The sequence below is a fragment of the Mauremys reevesii genome, linkage group 18, assembly GCF_016161935.1.
Source record: "Mauremys reevesii isolate NIE-2019 linkage group 18, ASM1616193v1, whole genome shotgun sequence".
Lineage (NCBI taxonomy): Eukaryota > Metazoa > Chordata > Testudines > Geoemydidae > Mauremys > Mauremys reevesii.
The window spans coordinates 29879380-29899886 of record NC_052640.1 but is presented as its reverse complement, the minus strand read 5'-3'; the positions used below and the strand labels follow the sequence as shown (position 1 = coordinate 29899886).

General features: G+C 59.1%; 1 protein-coding gene across 13 annotated transcripts in view; it reads right to left on the bottom strand.

Annotated features, from left to right (window-relative positions):
* Positions 1 to 215: 215 nt before the first annotated feature.
* Positions 216 to 20507, bottom strand: part of EMID1 (EMI domain containing 1) — a 114988-nt gene continuing 94696 nt past the window's right edge. Inside the window, exons 10-18 of one of the 13 annotated variants that reach the window (XR_005589579.1) lie at positions 16481 to 16618; positions 10724 to 10813; positions 9266 to 9318; positions 8908 to 8970; positions 8410 to 8454; positions 7254 to 7393; positions 5374 to 5458; positions 3589 to 3679; positions 1806 to 1890 (exon numbers count right to left, since the gene is read on the bottom strand). Coding sequence is in view for 5 of the 13 variants with exons in the window: in XM_039505210.1 (XP_039361144.1) it covers positions 1754 to 1890; positions 5374 to 5458; positions 8410 to 8454; positions 8908 to 8970; positions 9266 to 9318; positions 10724 to 10813; positions 16481 to 16618 (611 nt within the window). In the remaining 8 variants the exon portion in view is untranslated. The other 12 variants (XR_005589573.1, XR_005589574.1, XR_005589576.1 and 9 more) reach the window with 12 other exon arrangements.

Below are 20507 nucleotides of genomic sequence, written 5' to 3'. Positions count from 1 at the left end.
CTCATTGCCCGTGGCCAGGCTCAGCCAGTCGTGTTTCCCTCAGGTCCTTCCCCTTGGTGCAGCGTCTGGGTGAGGGCGGAGCTGCAGGGCACTGGGAGCGCCGGGCCCCTAGCCAGCATCCTTCCTGGCTGCAGCTGATGCCCGTCAGTGGTGCTAGTCCCGCAGCCTCGCTGCTCCCCCCCAGCTCTGTAAGCACAGCCAGACTGCCATGGCGCTGGAGCTTAGGGACACGTTTTAATGACCTTTAGACCATTTGTCCCCCGCTTGGCCGGGATCCCGAGCGTATACAATACAAAGGCAGGTGCCCTCCCCAGCCACTTGCGCAGTTGGTGACAGGGTTGCACTGGGTGCTGGTTTCAGACGGGCCTCCCCGCTAATGACCCCAGACTTCCCTGCTCCTGGCCTTTCTCCCCATTTTACGGCAGCTCTCCCAGTTGTTAGTGGGTCTCAGGGCCCACAGGGAAGGCTGGTGGGAGGTGGGGCAAGGCTGTGCTGCTGCTAGGTAGGTTTTGATTATGTCTCCCCTGGAGCCCTCCCCAGCCATGGTTAGCTGAGGGGATGCTGATCAAGGAGGTGGAGCAGGGAGCTAAGGCCTGGCCTCTGCCTGTGTCCAGCCATGCCCATGGCGACTGCCCTTGGTGACACTTCGGCCTCCAGGTGGAAGATCCCTCCTCCCTGGGGGAAGGTGCCCAGAGTGGGGCTGGGGATGCTGGAAGGGGACCTGCCTGAGGCTCAGCTGGAGCCTGCCCCAGAAGAACTGTTGCTCCAGGTAAAGCTTTGGGGTGTAAGAAGCGGGCACATGGGAGCGAGACTGCCTAGGGTGCCCCTGCCGCAGTGGGTTCTAGCATCCCATCCCCGTCTGTGTGCAGACACCTTCCCAGCACAGCAGCCGGCGTGGGGGCCTGGCTGTTGGGTCACGGGCTGCTCCCCACAGGGGTTGGGGGAAGAATGGGCTGGATGGTGGAAGCCCCTGGGCCTGAGAGAGGTCTGGACACTCAGAGATAAGCAGGGTGGCCAAGAGCAGGCAGGGTTCGAGCAGGTGTACGCTCCACCCAGGCTCAGCCTGGTTTTCAGTGTTCAGCTGGGGCCGCCCCACCTCAGTGCTAGTGTCCGGTGGACGGGCAGAGCTGCTCAGGGGCTGCCGGGGCCCAAACCCATAACGGGGTAACGGACTGGTGGAGAGCCTAGTGCTGGGCAGCGCTACAGGTGCCAGCTGCCCCTGCTTGGGGGCTGGATTCACAGGTGAAAAGGCAGGAACGTGGCTCCATGGGGCTGAGCCAATCCCTGGGGACTGATAAAGGCCAAGGCACCATCCCCTGCACCCCCTCAGGACTGAATTCCTGGCGCGTGCCCAGGATAAACCCTCTGCAGTTTGGGGGCAGGAGGGGGAACCCCTCTGCCATCCCTGCCAGGCCGGGAGCTACAGGCCAAGGTCATCTCGAAGCCATCCCCACAATAGCACCAAGAGATTACGAGCGCCCCCTGCAGTACAATGAGGGGAGCACGGGGGGGGGGGGGGGGCTGGAGCCAGCAGGGGGTCCGTTAGTACACACATAACTCTGGGTCCAGGCCTCTTTAGAACGAGAGCACAATAAATACGACATCACGCCGGCCAGCGCCACGGCCTGGGAAGGCTCCTCGAGCGTTTCTTCATGCCACAGTCCAGAACGATGTGGGGGAGGGGCGGGGGCGTACCCAAGGGGGCCTTCATGCTTGGGGAGATGCCCCCTGCTGGGGGTGGGCTGCCCCCTCTTCACTTGCTCTCCTCCTCAGCCTTCTGGGCCAGCTGGTGTGGGCTGATTCTGTAGCCTGCCAGCCTGTCGCGCTTGCCCCGGTGGAAGCTGGGGGCGCTAGTGGGGAAGGGTTCGGCGCCTGAACCCGGCTCTGGCTCTAGCAGGGGGAGGGAAGAAAAGCAGAGTCAAATCCAAACGTTTCTCCATCGAGAGAGCTTGGCCGATCGCAGGGCATTGGCTCTGTTGAGCAGCGTCAGTGTCCGGCTACTCCTTAGCGTACCAGTGGCCTAGGCAGAGCACCCAGCAGCCATGGCAGGCCAAAGCTCTGGGCATTGGCTAGTCTCAGGGATTAGCCATGGTCTGTCGGCCTCCCTGCCTTTGTGGGCAGCGGCAGCGATAAAGCTGCAGAGTTCAGCCTCTAATCTCCCCAGAACCCAGGGTTTGGTTGTGCCATCTCCAAGGACAGTCGCATTGTGTCCAGGCATGTGGCTGCTTCAGAAGAGCTGCCAAGGAGAGAATGGTGCCCTTATTTGAATCCATAGGTTGGATCCAGAAGGTTTTTTCCCCAGGGAAGAGGAAGGGGGGCACAGTTCTGGTGCTCCTGGGGGCCCCTAAATTGGCTGGGGCCCCTGGGCATGGGCCTGTGCATTATACTGCCACTGCCTGGCCCCCTTTGGAGCCTGCCCTCCCCGTGAAGGAGAACGTGATCGGCAACAATGCAGCCACATGAGGCAACACTGGGCAGCAAAGTGGGAGTGTCAGGTTCAGCTCGGGGCGAGGTTGGTTGTCACTTCACGTCCCTGCTCTCCAGCCAGGTGATGTATGCGGCATGTGGACAAAGGAATCAAGGCCCAGCTCCTCCAAGGTCTGTAGGTGCCTAACTCCCATGGGGGCACCTAAAGACCTTCATGGCTCTGGGTCCAAGTGCTCCCTCTCCATTGCAGCTGCTACAGAGGGCGAGTGAACGGGGGAAGGCTCCAATCTAAGCAGCTGGCTGGGGATGGTGGGTGACCACAGAGCCCAGAATAATGCAGCACCTCTTGGGCTCAGCCAGGCTCCGGTGAAATGGCTCAGCGCTCTGGGGCCGCCCGGTTTGATGGCATTCAGGCTACACCCTGTGCAGTGGCAGCTGAGAGGAGCGGTCAGGGGCTGTTAATGACAACGGGAGGTGGGATTCTGCTCCCACTGAAGCCAGGTTTTAGACTCTGCAGGAAATGGCCAGAAGACCCTGCTGTGATGGGCTCAGCACTTCCAGCCCATTTCATGGACCATCTGCACCTGCGATTTTCCAGTGTCCCTGGCCACAGGTAGGGAACACACATTGCGCAGGACCATGATCAAGGCAGTATCTATCCCTGTACAGAGCCGTCTGTCGTGCCCTCTCTCCCGCGGGGCAGAGCAAAGGAAACCCTCCTTCAAGCTAAACCCGGAATGGTCAGTGCGCCCGAGTGATACCCAGTGCAGACACCCAGGGCACTGTTGTGCCATAGCTCATGCTGCTAATTGCCAGTGGTGCCACGAGAGGACAGACCCATGCAGACTTGCCTTGCAGTCTGAGTTAGGGAAGTCCCACTTGCGGCTTCAAGTACTAGCACCTCTTCCCCCTCCCCAGCTGGCAGTTACGAGACAGGAAGGGTTGTATCAGCACCTAACTGGAATCCCAACCATCTGGCTCCAAACACACAGAGGAGTTGTCATCCACAGACTCGGCATGCAAAGGGGAGCCCATGGATACAATGGAGTCCCCGACAAAGGGCTGGCTCCGAGCGGCCCAGCCATTCAAGGAGTCCAGCGCACACGGTTCAGAAATCATGCTGAGGAAGAACAGAGTAGGAAAAGTTGAGCCTCTTGTTACCTGGCCAGATGATGGCTTCCAGCAAGGTGACCCTTCTAGCCAGGAGCTCCAGCTGGGCCTGCTGCTGTAGGAAGGATTGTAAGCTAATGGCCTAGTGGAGATCGAGAAGAGCACAGAGTGCGAATTCATTCACCCTCGATGGGGGAAGGGAGGGGGATCCGTCACTGAGGGCTGAGTCAGGGAACCAGGACAGCAGCTTGGAGGGCTGGGGGAAGAACTTCCTCTGCGAGGAGAAGGGAGCCCCAAGGGATCTTAGCCGGCCCCAGCCAGGCGATTGCTCCTGGGCTCCCTGCGGAGGATGGGTGCTTTGCACAGGTTAAACACTCTCCCTCTCCCTGGTGTCAGGGCCAGCGGGCTGTTCTGAGGAGCAGGAGGCAGGTTCCAGGCTGTTGGATGCACACCACCAGGCTCCAGGGGAGAAGGCTGCAAGGCTCACCAGGAGCAGGTAGGGTCAGACTTCTAGCTCCCATTGAAATCAGAGTCCAGGTGGGAATAGAAGGAATCCTTTACTCCTACACTCAGAGCCATCCCCCGGAACTGGGGTTCCCTACCTCTCCTGGCTCTCTCTGCTCAGCCAGCACTCGCCTCTTCTCTCGAGCCCTCCCAGAATGTCTTGCTAGTGTGGGAGGCTCCCCCTCTGCATCTGTGGGTGGAACACCCCCAGGGACCCCTGCACTCCTTTCCCATAACTCCTCTCCTGCCTCCTCACGTCCCTCGGCCCTGATCATTACTCCAAGCACTGCGGGCTGCAGTGGCTGGGAAAGGACCAGCATAAAATCAAGGGATTCTGAAGTGGCAGCCGCATACAACGCCCCCAGCCCTTTCACCATTAAAGGGCACCAACCTGGATGCCACTGGGACTGAGTGGCTGTTTTTAGTTCATCCTTAAAAATATTTCAGTGTCATTTTAAAGGTGCTTCTCCTCTGCCCAGGAGAGCCTCTGCCAGGTGCTCAGGGGCAGGGGCCATCGTTTCACTGGGAACCTGAACGGCACCCAGCACAATGGGGCCCCAATATAAATATTCTCTCACCATAACAGAAAGGGAAATCTGTAATTAACAATCCCATCTGCCTGCTGCCACTAGGGGGCGTGCTCCAACTGCAGGCAGATCCCTGGGGACCATCCCAGCACTCAGTTCCTAGCTGGTCTGCGGCATGCACAGCAGGTCCGTTCTCTGCACTGGAAGCTGCCCCCTTCCCCACTGAGTTCAGATGAATCCAAGTGGCCCGTTCCCCACGGCGCTGGTTTAGCTGCACTCCCTGGCGATGTCAGGGCCTGGGTGAGTGTGTTGGGGTTTGGGGGTGTGCTGTTGTCCTGGTTCCCAGGACCCTCCCCCAGTGCGGAGCAGGGTGGGGAGGTCTGGGATTTTCCTCCTCCAGCGGCTCCATCACATCAGCAGGTGGGAGGCCACTGTGATGTCATCAAAGCGTGGGTTTCCACAGTCGCCCTAAGCCCTGTTGAAGTGGGATGATGTCATTGCAGCCAACACCGCCGACCCACATGGCAGGTGGACTAAATCCCACCGGCTGCCATAAACAAACAGGCAAAGCTCCCAGGGCAGGGAGGTGTGGGGCCAGCCAGCCCCAGCCCCAGCCCCCCCCACAGCCTGACTCACTGGCCCTGCTCGCACCATAGGCTGAGCAGGGCTGTGGGCTGGAAGCAGGGAGCACTGTTTGTTTGGTGGCAGCGGGTGTGGGCCTCCCGCGTCCTGCTCTGCCCCTCGCTGGGAGCCCAGCCCCACACCAGCAGCCTGGAATCCTGTCCTGCTGTCTGTCTCTACTCACCATAAAGCCCAATCATTGTTTCCAAGATTAAAACCCTCTCAGCTAAAATCTTCAAAGCCTCTCGGAGCTGGTGTAACCCCTCCCCCTGTGGACGAAAGAGACAGATCCAGCCGTGAAGGGAATGCCTGTGGGTACCCTCTGAGCCCCGGGCCGGGGCCTCAGGCAAAGGGGGGAGGAGAAGAGGGATGAACAGCCCAGTCACCCTCTCTCGAGGGGGTGGGCAGCTGGTTAAAAAGCCCCTCCCGCCCGGCTGGGCACTGAGATAACAGGCATGCACACGCTGTGCCTCAGGGAGCAGGCTGGGCGGGGTGGGCATTCTGCAGCATTCACCTGGCACAGCGCATGACAAACACAGATGCCGCTGGGGAGGGAAGAGCTGGGTCAGCCCACGGGGGACACGGAAAGAGCATGAGTCCCAGACTGAGCAGCAGTGCCCTGGCTGAATCCCATCGCTGGCCACTGTCCCCTGCCCCTTCCCCCCACCCCTGCAGGTGCGAATCTCTCCCACCCAGCTAGCCCCAGGGTCCCGTGGTGCAGCATGGCTGCCATGCCCAGCCCAGAGCTGGCTGCATTTCAAAGCCTGGGGAAAGTGGCTGCTGAGTGCGCAGCCTGCCAGGGCTTTGGGGGGCTCAGGAAATGCCGTAGCCTTTGGGACTGCTGCCTGTTCTGGCTCCAAAGCACGACTCTCCACTGTCCCACAAGGACCCTGGCAAAGCCCTGCCATGAGGAGTGGGGTGCTCTCCTCCTGGGGGCCCTGCACTGCCGGGTGCCCTCGTCCATTGCGCCCATTGCTAGTTCCCAGGTGGGACTAACTGGGAGCCGCAGTGCTCATGTTGGCCTGCAGGGGCTGCTGTTGGGCCACACCAGGATTCTCACCCTGGGGCTGCCTTCAGGGGGCAAGACCCCCATTTTATCTCCTGGCTGAGTCAGCTGATGGGGTTGAAGCTGGGACGAGTCTCCTCCCACCCCTCAGCTGCTGGCCTGCCCCAGGGCTCAGGCCCCTGGCCCTAGCGGGAGCTGCAGCCGTAGGACACAGACAGGAGCCTGGGATATAAAAGGGGGTCTGTGCTGAGGCTGCGGCACACAGAGAGACCCTGGGGCTCTCTGGCTCCCCAGCTCCCAGCCTGCGCTGCCCAGGTCACTGCCAGGGCTTGGATCTCCAAGGCACTGGGCACCCACAGCCGCCAGTGAGGCCAATGGGAGCTGCAGGGTGGCCTGGCCTGGCCCAAGCTCTCCTGAAACATGCTGCTGACTCCACTCCCCAGCGGGGCCTCTGGCAATGGGAATGGGGGCACCTCTCCACACTTCCTGTTCTGGGCTGCCCCAGGGGCTGGTGTGGCCCTGCCAGGAACAAGGGCAGCCAGGAGCTGTTCTACAGTGTGCCTGGGCCGGCACTGCAGCGTGAGCCCAGCATGCACCCTGGAGGTCTCTCCTCAACCCTACTCCAGGGCTGGCCTCGGCAGGGCCTGCTGGGGGAGTTCTCTCCCAACTGGCTTTAGGGCTCCCACGGCCCAGGGCAGCACCCCCAAGCCAGACGCTCCCTCCGCCCCGGTGACTTCGGCTCCCCTCAAGGCCAAGCTGGTTCTGGGCTTTGGAGGGTTGGATGCTGCTGCAGCCCCTGCAATCCCTCCTGGCTTCCTTAGCATCCAAGTGCCCAGGGAATGTCCCTGGGACGGGGCAGGGGAGACACCCAGAGCAGATCTCCTCTGTTCCTGCTCCCCAAACCAACCACCCTTCTTCCTCCTCCGCCCACAGAGATTCCCTGCCAGGGGGTCAGGCACCAGCCAGGGCCATGTGCAGGGCTAGCCGAGTGCAGGGAGGGGGTGGTGAGAGACAGGAGGATGGGGCCATTGAGGAGACAAGGAGGAGCTAGCTGGTACCTGTCAGACAGTGGTTGGGAGGTGGGGGGGGGCAGGGCTGTCCCAGCAGCACAGGACAGCTGCTAGCCTCGTGCCGGGGCGGAGCGGGGGGCACGCAGGGAGTGGAGAGGGCACATGCTGCGGGTTAGTAGCAGGACTCACTGCAGCCAGCAGGCAGATGGCGAGACATGTAAAGAGAGGTTCCCACAGCTGTATCAATCGCTAACCCCACAACCAGGACGAGGGGGGTCGGAAGCTCTGGCACCACCCACTTCTCTGGGCCAGGCCTGCCCTGCAGCTCCACACGCTCCAGGCACTGCGGGGACAGACCCAGCTTCACCATAGGCGCTAATATTCGCACTGGCCTGGTGGGGTCCCGCACTGTGAGCCGGGCCCCTGCCCCCATCCCCAGAGACGCCTGTCCAGCTTTGCGCAAAGGGATGAAAGTGGGAGGTGCCAGCACCTCCAGCCAGACACGGAGGCAGCTCGGACCGGCACCGCTGACCTTTCACCCCAGGGCGAGCCGGGGCCGCGGCTGCGTCTGTGTACGAGAGGCGACGGGCAGCACCGCTAGCTCCCGTCTCGGGGAGGCCCAGGCGGGGGGAGGTCAGGCTGGAATGGGCCCACCATGCCCCGCGTGGCAGCGATGGCAGTGGAAAGGCCCAGAATTAGCTGGGTGTCATGCTGGGCGCTCCGGGGAAGGGGCCAGGTCCAGAGACTGGCGGGCCAGCTGGGCCTCCAGCAGACGGGAGGAGGGAGCTCCTGGCCACGGCCCTGCCGGGGGCACTTCCATGGTGAGGGGGGATGGAACGCGCAGCGCCACACCATGGCAGGGGGCTGTGCCCTGCAGGCTCCAGGGAGCCCCGGGCTTCACGCTGGGCAGGGGCTCTGCTCTCCTAGGAGGTGGCGCTCGAGGGCAGGGCAGGGGGGTTCTGTGCCATGAGCAGAGAGAAGGGGCTCTGTGGGCCCGTCCCCTCCACATGGGACACCTGTCTCTGGAGCTGGGGCCGCAGCAGGCCCCTGGAGCCTGGCGGAGCAGGCTCTGTCTATGGGGCTGAAGGGTCATGGCAGGATGCTGCAATGCAAAGCCCCCCTCCCCCCGGGAGGCTGGTGCCAGGACTGGGTGCAGTGTGCAGAACAGCAGTGGGTGAGTGAGCGGCTGGTGCCCTGTGCTTACCCAGGTGCCCTTCTCCCCCTGTTCGCCTTTGGGACCCGGCTGCCCCTGAAACAGAGACAAGAGAGATGCCAGCGTGAGCCGGAGCCAGCCCAGGGCGGCTGACACAAGGGGCACCCGAGGCTGAGAAGCCTGGCGGGGGGACAGAAGAGGCCTGCTGGGAGGGGCATACGGGAAGGATCCCCCCTTCCCCGCAGGGAGCTGCTCCTGCGAGTGGTAACCCCTCCACCCACCAGGGCTGAGCTCAAGCCTCTGGCAATGGCCCGGGAAGCGGTCGGGGGGCAGGGGCTGGCTGGTCCCAGGCCCTGCAAGACATAGGCTGTGCCTGCTGGCCCGGCCCAGAGCAACGCCAGAGTCTGCGCCTGGCATTTCAAAGGCAGGATGTCCCTGCTCCACCACTGCCCCTGCCCTCAGCCTTGCCCTGTGCACCCCTCTGCAGCCCTGTCCCCTCAAGCACAGCCCCGGCTACTAGCCGCGTGGCAGGGGCTGGGGGTCACTCACTCTGTCTCCTTTCTCCCCTGGGGGACCAGTGGCTCCGTCAGCACCTGGCGCTCCGGGTAAACCCTGCACAACAATGACAAGATCAGCATCCTGGTTTCAGGGGCCGCTCTCCCCAGCCTGGCCACAGCCTAGCTGGAACCATTGGAAGGGGCTGGCTCCAGATGCCCAGGTGATGGGGGGTTCTTGTGTATCCAGGAAAGGGAGGGCAGTTCTTGAGTGCCATGGGGAGGGGAGAAGGGGTCTCGTGTATTCAGGGAAGGGATGACCTGGGGCAGCAGATCATGTACCCACCCCAACAGGAGAGATGAGATACTCAGGCCCTGTCCCCCGCCCCTTCTCCCCCAGATACAGCACTTACATCGTGCCCCGGAGGGCCTGGCTGCCCGACTGGCCCCGGGGGGCCCAGAGGACCTGGAACAAGAGGAGCAGAACACACTGTGTCATTATGCCCCATATTCTTCATAATAATATTATTATGATATAAGTATGACATAATTATGTTTTTGTGCAAGATAAGGCATGTGACATATCACTGAAAAGGTTCTGATTTACTGAATATGATTATCTTATTTGTATGCATGTATCATTTTGGTATCTGCAGTTAGGAATATTGTCTATGTATCTATTACAAATGTGTTTACACTGGGGAATGCCCACTAGGCAGCATGTGATCAGTCTGGAAGGCTGGCTAGGAGAGGCCATTAGGGAGACCAATAGGTCTTAGAAGATGCTAATCTCCCACTGAGAAGCCTTCCTGGGAACGTCTGAGTCTTGGCTGCGATAGCCCTACAGGGACATGTGACTGGTACTGGACTCCATCATACTGCTAGTGTTTTTCCACTGACTGGGCGTGGGAATCAAACTGGGAGACAAAGGATTCCCGCCATATGCAAAAACTAATTAAGGCAGGGGAGTGACATCAGCATGGTTTGTTCTTCACTGACTCCCCGCCCAAGAAAGAGGACTGCTGGAAACACCTGAGGAAAAAAAAGACTGAACTAGGGGAGAAGGGCTGAACCCAGGCTAGAGAATTGTCTGGCCTGTGAAAGGAATACCTGGAGTTTTAAGCTGCAAGCAAGTGCAGTTTGCCTTCAAGAATCTCTGCAATCTGCCTAAAACAATATTTAGGGCAAGAATTTGTTACACATATCCAATTTCTTTAGTATATTAAGCTTAGATTGCGTATTTGTTTTATTTGCTGGGTAATCTGCTTTGATCTGTTTGCTCCCTTATAATCAGTTAAAATCCATCTTTTGTAGTTAATAAACTTGTTTTGTTTTGTTTAAGACCAGTGTGTGGAAATCATTCCTTGGGGCAGAAAGCGGTTGCATCTCTCTCTCCACATTGAAGGAGGGGGCGAATTTCACGAGCTTACGCGGTACAGTTCTCTGTGCAGCACAAGACGGTGCAGTTTTGGGCTTACACTCCAGAGGGGGGTGTGCACTTGAGTACTGGGCAGTTCCTTAGCTGAGCCTTCCCATGCAGAGCTGATCTCAGCATCTGTGTGTCCCCCTACTTGTATGTGTGCTGGTAAAGTGCAGTCTGAAGCCTGGGGAAGGGCTTGACAGGCTGCATAGCAGTACAGTGTAAAGGGAGCCCAGGCTGGTGGGTCAGGTGGGCTCAGTTCTGGGTGGCACCTCGGGGGTGGCACCCCCTCAGCTGGCACCAGGCTCATATCTCTGCCCTTGTGCCAGCCTTGCCCTGGGCAAAGCCCCATGGAGGCTGTGGGGAACTGGAGGGAGACCTCCACTGGATGGGGTAACCAGCTACCTGGATATCAGGGCTCCAGTGAGGAATGGGGAGGAGGAGAACTTACCCATTGGCCCTGAAGGCCCTGGGGGTCCCGCAGGCCCCATGGTGCCAACGCTGCCAGATTCGGTGAAGGTGTTTGACAGAAGCGGGTCCCCTGGGACATGGAGGGAGGAGAGATTAGAGGAGACTGTCAGGCGATGCTGGCTTATAAGGACTCTGGGGAGCCCCCTTTTCCTCCTGGAGCCACAGTGAAATGGGCCCAACATCCCTGAGTGTGGGTCAACTGCACACAAGTCCAGCTGCTCGCTCAGCGAGATCTGGGCTGAGGGCCAGATCTGCTGGGTATGGCACAGCAGGGACATAGCAGCCAGCCAGCCACTCGGAGACACAGCTGATCAGACTCACGCCTGCACGTGCCAGCATGCACAGGCCACCACGGTTACCAGCAGGGGTCAGGCACGGGCCTTCGGCACAAGCCTCTCCCACTGACTGAGCGGCAGGCTCTTCTCAATGCTCCAGCCGCTGTCTGAATCACACACACTTTGCCTGTGTAGTCCATAGGCACTGACTGCCATGCAGAGCAGTCCTCATCCAGACACATATACCCGTCCCTGCACATTCAGACATGCATGCCCAGATCCATACATGTGGCCAAGTGGCGAGAGCACTGGACGGGGACTCAGGCGATCTGGGTTCTGTTCCCTGATCTGCCACTAACCTTCTGGGTGACCTTGAAAAAGTCACTTGCTCTTGCCTCAGTTTACCCATCTATAAAATGGGGATAATGCTACTGCCTTCCTCTGTAACACACTTTGAGCTCAACCACTGAAAAGAGCTATACAAGAGCGGGGTACTCTTGTCTGCAGAGGCGCACGGACACAGTGAGACAGGCACGGGCGCACGTGCAGCTGGAAGCCTTGCCCAGAAATGGTTTGATCCACGCCCAAGCCAAGTGGTTTTAGTTTAGCATGTGTCCAGAAGCTGCACTTTAACCCTTGGAGGTGGGCTGCTAAATCTGGCCACTAGGGGGCAGAGTAGGCCAAGCCAATCGAGGACAAGGGCCGATATTAAATGTATCCACCGGAACCTGCAGCCATGGAAGGCCAGCATCTGCTGGGGGTGCTCTACACAAGTCTCAGCTGAGGGACAGCCTGGCCCCCCTGCTCTGCCTCCCTCCCAGCCAGACACGGCCACTGATCTGGGACCCAGCACAGAGGAGACGCCCAGGATCAGAGTCCTTGCCTTGCATGGTGTCCCTTGGCACATGGAGGGACCCAGCTGGTCTCTTCCTGCTGACATTCCCTCGGGACAGCCCAGGCAGGCCCCCCTGCAGTGACCGCTCACACGCCGGACGCTGCAGCAGTGAGGTACAGCTAAGGCTCCCGCTCCTTGTCAGCAGCCCTGAGTCACGGCTTCAGACACTGGCACCTGCCCCGTGAAGTCACAGCAGCGCACGGTGCTGCTGCTGCTGCAGTGGTTCCTGGGGTCGGGTCCCTGAGGGCTGTGCACTGCGCGCTGGGTGGCAGTCCCCCTGGGTCCAGGCTGATGTGTAATAACCACACCTAGCTCACACACAGCACTGGTCCTCAGTGCCAGCGTCAGCAGCCCCACTTCACAGAGGGGAAACTGAAGCATAGGGAGGCACCCAAGGGCACCCAGCAGGCCCAAAAGAGCTGGGAATAGAAGCTGTGTTTCTTGAGGCCCAGTCCAGTGCTCTGTCCACTAGGCCACACTCCAAGGGTCTGATGAGGACTGTGGGTACCAGAAGCTTAGGGCTAGGGACCCTGGCTCCCAGTGTGCGAATGAGAAAGGCAAAAGTGAGCCTCAAAGGAAACACACAGGTGGGCTCAGCCCCCCACCCCCTTTTTTTTTTTGCTTTTCTATGCTGGAGAAAGACGCCCTAGAATGGTTTTATTTAAAAAGAAATATTTTACATTCAAATATCAAGTCTCATCTAACCTGGGAGACTCTGTGGCTGACTGGAGAACCGGGGCATCCCATGGCAGTAAAAGATGAGCACTGGAGAGGGGGAGGGATTTCATCTGCTGGTCTGACAGGCCCGAGACCCTCCCGCAGTGACTGCCACCTCGAGCCCGTAGCTTCTGAGCAGCTGGGCCAGGATCTGAACCTGAGGGTCTGCCCCGTGCGGGAGCGTTCCGCTAGCGCGCCAACGCCCACTCAGTTCATCAAACTCCAACAGCCAACCAACAAGGGGAGAAAGGGGCCTTTGTTAAGGATCTCCCGCCCCTTTAATGAAAACGTGACAGCTCACAGCATACATCTCCTGCCACGCCACCAAGGAGTCCTCCAGCAAAGCCGGGGAGACCAGACTTGCCGTTTCTGATATTTCTAAGCAGAGGTGAAAGTAAGCCGATCCGGTCTGGTCCGGCGTACCGGCAAGAGCCAGTACACCGTGCTGGACCGCACCGGCTTCCACGGCGGGGACTGAAAGGGCTCAGAGCTCCCCGTGGCTGCGGGCAGCCCAGAGCCCAGATCTTAAGGTGGCCATCCTGCAGCAAAAAAACTTCAGGACCAGACTTCAAAGAGAAACTGCTGAGCTTCAGTTCATCTGCAAATTTGACACCATCAGCTCAGGATTAAACAAAGACTGTGAATGGCTTGCCAGCTACAGAACCAGTTTCTCCTCCCTTGGTTTTCACACCTCAGCTGCTAGAAGAGGGCCTCATCCTCCCTGATTGAACTAACCTTGTTAGCTCTAGCCTGCTTCTTGCTTGCTTATATATACCTGCCCCTGGAAATTTCCACTACATGCATCCGACGAAGTGGGTATTCACCCACGAAAGCTCATGCTCCAAAACGTCTGTTAGTCTATAAGGTGCCACAAGACTCTTTGCTGCTTTAGCACACTCATGTTTTCAGAAGAGTGTGGCAGGCGCCAACAATTACTCACATAATGCAGGGCCGGCTCCAGGCACCAGCGGAGCAAGCACGTGCCTGGGGCAGCACATGCTACGGGGCGGCATTCCGGCCGTTCTGCAGAGTCGGAGCGGTTTTTTTTTGGTTTTGTTTTGTTTTGTTTTTGTTTCTTGGTTTTTTTGGCACCAGTTCTGGGCAGTGCAGAGAGAAGCCGGGAGGATAGAGAACACTGGCGCCCGCAGCCTGTAGCCCCGGAGTTCTCTGTCCCCGGCAGGCGCGGGGCCCTGGCTTCTCTCCCTTGCTTGGCACTAGGCAGGCCCTGCGTCTGCTGGGGACAGAGATCACCGGCACCCGCAGCCTGCAGCCCAGGAGAAGCCGGAGAGAAGCCGCAGCCCCGCACCTGCCAGGGACTGAGAACACCAGCGCCCACAGTCTGCAGCCCCGGAGAAGCTGGAGAGAAGGCACGGCCCCGCGCCTGCCAGGGACCGAGAACACCGGCGCCCGCAGTCTGTAGCCCCGGAGAAGCCGGAGAGAAGCCACAGCCCCACGCCTGCCAGGGACCGAGAACACTGGCACCCGCAGTCTGCAGCCCCGGAGAAGCCGGAGAGAAGCCACAGCCCCATGCCTGCCAGGGACCGAGAACACCGGCGCACACAGCCCAGGAGAAACCGGAGAGAAGCCACGGCCCTGCGCCTGCCAGGGACCAAGAACACCGGCGCCCGCAGTCTGTAGCCCCGGAGAAGCTGGAGAGAAGCCACAGCCCTGCACCTGCCAGGGACCGAGAACACTGGCGCCCGCAGCCCACAGCCCAGGAGAAGCCGGAGAGAAGCCACGGCCCCGCGCCTGCCAGGGACCAAGAACACCGGCGCCCGCAGCCCACAGCCCAGGAGAAGCCGGAGAGAAGCCGCAGCCCCACGCCTGCCAGGGACCGAGAACACCGGCGCCCGCAGCCCACAGCGCAGGAGAAGCCGGAGAGAAGCAGCGGTCCCGCGCCTGCCAGGGACCGAGAACACCGGCGCCCGCAGCCTGCAGCCCCGGAGTTCTCTGTCCCCGGCAGGCGCGGGGCCGCGGCTTGTCTCCCCTGCTGGCCATGGCGCCCGTGGCACCACATTGGGGACCACTGACCTAGACCATCCCTGACAGGTGTTTGTCCAGCCTGTTCTTAAACCTCCCATGGTGGGGATTCCACAACCTCCTTTGGGAGCCCTTTCCAGAGCTGAACCGTGAGTTACAAAGATTTTCCTAATATCAAACCTAAATCTCCCTTGCTGCAGATGAAGCCCATTACTTCTTGTCCTCCCTTCATGGGACATGGAGAACAATTGATCACCGTCCTCTTTATAACAGCCCATAACATATTTGAAGACTCTTATCAGGTCCCCCCCCACCCTCAGCCTTTTTTTCTCAAGACTAAACATGCCCAGTTTTTCTAATCTTTTCTCATAGCTCAGATTGATCATCTTTGTTGTTCTTCTCTGGACTCTCTCCACATCTTTCGTACAGTGGGGCCCCCAGCACTGGGCGCAGTACCCCAGCTGAGGCCTCACCAGTGCCGAGTAGAACGGGACAATCACCTCTCCTCTTCTACATACGACACTCCTGTTAATACAGCCCAGAATGATCATAGCCTTTTTCGCAACTGCATCACACCGGGGACTCACAATCAATTTGTGATCCACTGTAACCCCCCGATCCTTCCCAGCAGTACTGCTGCGTAGCCAGTTATTCCCCATTTTGTCATTGTGCATTTGATTTTTCCTTCCTAAGTGAAGCACTTTGCACTTGTCTTTATTGATCTTCATCTTTTTGATTTCAGACCGGTTCTCTAATATGTCAAGGTCCTTTTGACTTCTAATCCTGACCTCCAAAGTGCTTGCAACCCCTCCCATCTTGGTGTTATCTGCAAATGTTATACGCTTCCTCTCCACTCCACTATACAAGTCATTATACAAATATTGAATAGTACTGAACCCAGGCTGATTCCTGTGGGACCTCACTAGACACGTCCCCCGAGTTCAACAGTGACTCATTGTATCACAACAGAAAACGGGGTTGGGATCCTACCCCACAAAGTTATTAAGGAAGGTGTTAGGTGATTGCAAACCCCTGTAGTGTGTTCGTGCCCCCTGAGGGGGTGTGCTGGTAACTCCCTGCTTGAGAATCCATGATCTAAACCATTGTATTGCACTACGGTGATCATTTCCACTAGCCAGTCTCTCCTGGGCTGCCGGTCCCAGTACCCTGCTGCCTGAGCTGCAGCCATCCTGTCTCACTGTCTGCCTTGGGTCCCTGCACATGTGGGCCCTGGAGGGCAGGGGTGCAGCGTGGGTCTGAGTGGGGGGAGCTGCATGCATGGGCAGGCACAGTGGTAGGGAGCAGATGCCCATGTCTGCAGATTGCGAGTCTTGCAGGGTGTGGAGTGTTGGTGCCTGGATGAGCAATGGTACCGACTGGCCTGCCTGCAAACGAAGGCTGGGCCCTTACACTGAGCCCTCTCTGCTCCGAGGGGCTGGGGGAGTGAAATCTGAGCCCGCTCCCTCCCAGCACCCGGGGGCTCAGCCTGCTTCCAGCACCACCTCTGCTTAGCATTAGCACCAGCCCAAGCACCTGGGGCCGGGGGACAGGCTGATGCATCTCCAGCCCCACTGGGTGTCTCCTCGGACAGTCACTTGGCCCAGCTTGCCCGGCTCCCAGCCCCTGCCCATCAGCACTTTACAGCCAGGCCATGTTCGTACTGACTCGCTGGTAAAGTGCCAGGGCCTTTAATGAGCACAGGAGGGCAGAGCCTTTCATCTCTCCTCTGGAAACCAGCCCCTCCAGGGCACATCACCCCCGAGTGCCACACTGGGACCATCCCCTACTGACTCCCCCACTGCAGCCCAGCGCCCCCAGCACATGCTCTGTCTCCAACCAGCTACCTTCCCCCCCCCCCCCAGCTACTTACTTGGGTCAGTGATGTGGGATATTGTAGGCCCCACTGGGGCAGGGGGCCCTGGGGGTCCCGGGGGCCCTGGAAGGCCCGGAAATCCCTTCTCTCCGGGGATGCCCCTTGCACCATCCTGCCCTGGCGGGCCTGGGGGGCCTAGAAAGGAGGAAAGATCGTGAGGGCTGAGCGGAAGCAGCTCTTGCTGCACAGTTGCTGGCGTCAGCTGGGCAGGGCCGCCGTGTGGGCCCCTCCCTGCACAGCACAGCTGCCTTGCCTGTGGGCACGGCGGCCCTGAGTGAAAGGCATTGTGGGTATTTCCTTAGCCCGGGTGGGAGGACGAGGCCAGATCTGCAGCGGGCTCCAGGCAGTCCTGCCCCACCAGCCGGGCAGCGAGTGCTAGCAGGGTGCTCATCTCCCATGCTCCAGTGCTGTGTGGGGCAGACCCCAAACTGCCGCGTGCTGCCTTGGGGATTGGGGTGCCACCCCCTTCTCTCAGCCCTGGCTGGAGGAAGCTGCACAATGGCAGAGCCCCGAACTGTCCTCAATACCCCGGATCTGGATGCGTGACTTATCCCACCCCCGCCCCAGGGGACCTACCTGCACGGGCAGGGCAGGAGGCAGTTCTCCGAATGCGGCTCTGCAGCCAGAGGCCCCAGCTGTGCTTCACTTCGCCCTTATCTATGGCCAGAGAGCCTGCAAAGCGGGGCGAGGCGAGGGGTGGAAATGGCCCTTCCGGGCCCCTCTGTTTCCCTCCCCTGGCCCTCTTGCAGCCTGGTACCAAAGGCCCCTCTCCCCTCTCCAGCAGTAGCCAGCACTGGATGCTTCACAGGAAGGTGTAAAAGCCACCAGTGCCCCCCAGGTGCTTAGCTAGCACTGGCTCCTCCTAACCCCAGCTGCTGACCAGCTGATTTCCTGGCCTGGGGAGGAAATGCTCCCTGGGCTGCTTGCAGGAGTGGGAACCAAACCCTGCCCACTGCCCTCAGCCCCTCCCCCACTCGAGCCTGCTCTCACTGGAGCCAGTGGGGTCAGTGGGCCCTAGCCCTGGCAGTGCCACAGGCCCGGTTCTGTTCCTGGCTCCAACCACTAGGCTGGGCTCTGGCTGTGACCTCTCGGTTAGACCACCTATGTCCCGGTCTCTCCCCCGGCACGGCCAGGGTGGGGAAACCTAGCCTGGCATGTTTGTGACAAGTCATACGCCCCATTATGAACCACCGGGAGGGGGAATCACAGGGAGTGAGAGACAAAGGGGGCTTAGACAACACGCAGGTCTCCTTCCTTCCCGGGGGGCTCAGTAACCCCATCCCATTCCTGTCCCGCTCCCCCCACCTGCCTTGCCATGCTCAGCTGCTCCTACTTCCATGGGGAGCAGGCTGCTCAGTGCCAGGGGGCTTCCAGCCACAGCCTCTGGAGTGGGCCCCACCATCTCCCAGGTGCAGGGCAGGGATCAGCTCTGCTGACCCCACAGCTCCGGTGCTCCCTGGAGATCCAGCTCCCCGCAGGCCATTAGAAGACAGGGAGCATGCAGCAAGAGGGGGCCTGCGCAGGCCTCCCTGAGCACACAGGGAGGTGGAGAACAAAGGAAAGGAGATGCGAGAGGGACGCCAAGGCTGAAGGGAGCAGGGCAGGAGCGCTGCATGGGGACCTGGTGGGGGCCTTGGGGAGGATGGCTGTTAATGTTTAATTCCAAATGGCCGGAGGCGACATGGCACTGGACACCTTCCAAGCCTAATAAACATTACACAGAGCACTGGGACTCCGAGACATGCTGCCAAGAGCAACTGCAGCTCCCAGCATTAACTCCTTGCCCCAGCTGGCTCCCGGCTCAGCCTCGTAGGGAGGGAAACGAGCTTCCCCCCCATGTCCCATCCATGCTCGGGGATCCCATCTCCATGGCAATGCAAATCTGCCCCACTCCCAGCAGCGCCAACCTGGGAGGGGGAGGGTCCATGCAGTCCTGAGCTTCCCCCAAAGATGCCCTGGGAGCAGGGGGTTCCCTGGGTGCGCATCCCCAGCCCTGACTGGAGGCGCAGCGCTCCCTCAAGGAAGGATTAGCACGCCGTGGACTAGGCTGATGTCATTTATTTGGACTTTCCAAATCCTTTGTCAGACCTTCCCCCCCGAGCCTATTAAGGAATTGACAGGGAAAGAGGTAAAGCGCCATCCTGGGTCTGAAAGTGGCAAAGAGACTGAGCAGGATTAGACGGGCTAGTTCCAGCCTGGGTAAAGGGTCATCGCAGGGTGCGACGTGGCTCTGTGCTAGGGCCTGTGCGACGTGGCTCTGTGCTAGGGCTGGAGCAGTCTGCTACTATAATAATCTCTAGCTCTTAGCTAGCGCTTTTCATCGAGGCTCAGTGTCCTTATCCCCATTTCACAGGTGGGGAAACTGAGGCACTGAGTGGGGATGGGACTTGTCCAAAGTCACCCAGCAGGCCAGCGGCAGAGATGGGAATTGAACCCAAATCTCCTGAGACCAGCCCAGTGCCCTATTCACTAGGCCACACTGACAAATATGTTTAACGTCTTACATACAGGGGCTGCCTTTGTGTTCTGTGGTTGTACAGCACCTAGCACACTGGGGTGCGTGGACGCTACCGTAATATAAATAAATAATAACCTGGAAAAGGAGTCAAGCAATGAGGCAGCAGCACTTTGCAGATGCCCCACGAGGAAGAAGACTAGAGCGGTCTGGGAGGAAATTCAGAGGGCCCAAACTGTGCAGGGCATTGGGCAGCAGAGGAAATGCCGTGCTGACAAACCCAAAGCGATGCAGATTGGGAGGGATTATCTGAACGACTCACATCTAACTGAGTTCCAAATGAACTGGGGCATCTCAGGAGAAAGGCCTGGGAAGTACAACAGGCAGTTCCCTAGAGACCTCTGCTCAGTGCACAGCTGGGGTCCGAAAAGCAACCAAGACATTAGGATGCAAAAGGAATGGGATGGAGAAAAAGAGGGGACCTGTTATAATCAATGTGCTGGCCTCAGCTAGGATACTGCATACTGGCTGCCTTGCCTCCGAAAGGGACAGCAGAAATAGAGACGGGGGGGTCAGAGACTGGCAATGTGAATGGTCAGAGAATTCTCACTGAGGCGAGACTGAAAGGTTTGGGGCTGCTGAGAGGAGACAAAGGGGAGGGGCTATGCCAGAGGGGTCCAAGGAAACAAATAGGCTGCAGAAGGCCAGTCAGGCGTTCCTAGCCTCCCTCCCTTGGCACACAAGGACAAATGGGCGTTCGATGGCACTGAAAGGCAGCTGAATTAAGACCGACCATGGAAATACTCGTCTAGGAATGGAGAAGTAGCTGGTGGAACTCACTGCCACAAGATATCAAGGGTAGCACTGAGGTTCCGAGCTGAGCAGCAGTAAGAAAGGGTTAGATGTGACTCTGGATGAGAAGAATGGCCACAGTTACACTAGGGAGGGGCGTTTATTTTAAGGGGATACAAATCCTCCTGCTTCAGGGCATGAGCCAACCTCTAACTGATGGCTCCAGGTTCTTCCCCCATGGGAGGGGTGTTACACTGGGTGGGTTCCAGTATCTTCTTCTGAAGCAGCTGGAGAGAGGAGGGTGGATGGGGCAAATCTCTGCCCTGATTCCTACATCCCAGCTCTAAAAAAAACTGTCAAGAAAAGGAACTTCCCCCATGGACCAGCCAGCCAACATCATCCATGGGGCAAAATCCTTTGCTGGGCTAAGCCTGACCCAGAGCCCACTGAATGATGGAGGCAACCTAGTGACAGAGGATGTGGGAAAAGCTAATGTACTCAATGCTTTTTTTGCCTCTGTCTTCACAAACAAGGTCAGCTCCCAGACTGCTTCACTGGGCAGCACAGCATGGGGAGGAGGTGACCAGCCCTCTGTGGAGAAAGAAGTCGTTCGGGACTATTTAGAAAAACTGGACAAGTACAAGTCCATGGGGCTGGATGCGTTGCATCTGAGGGTGCTAAAGGAGTTGGCCGATGAGATTGCAGAGCCATTGGCCATTATCTTTGAAAACTCATGGCGATCGGGGGAGGTCCTGGATGACTGGAAAAAGGCTACTG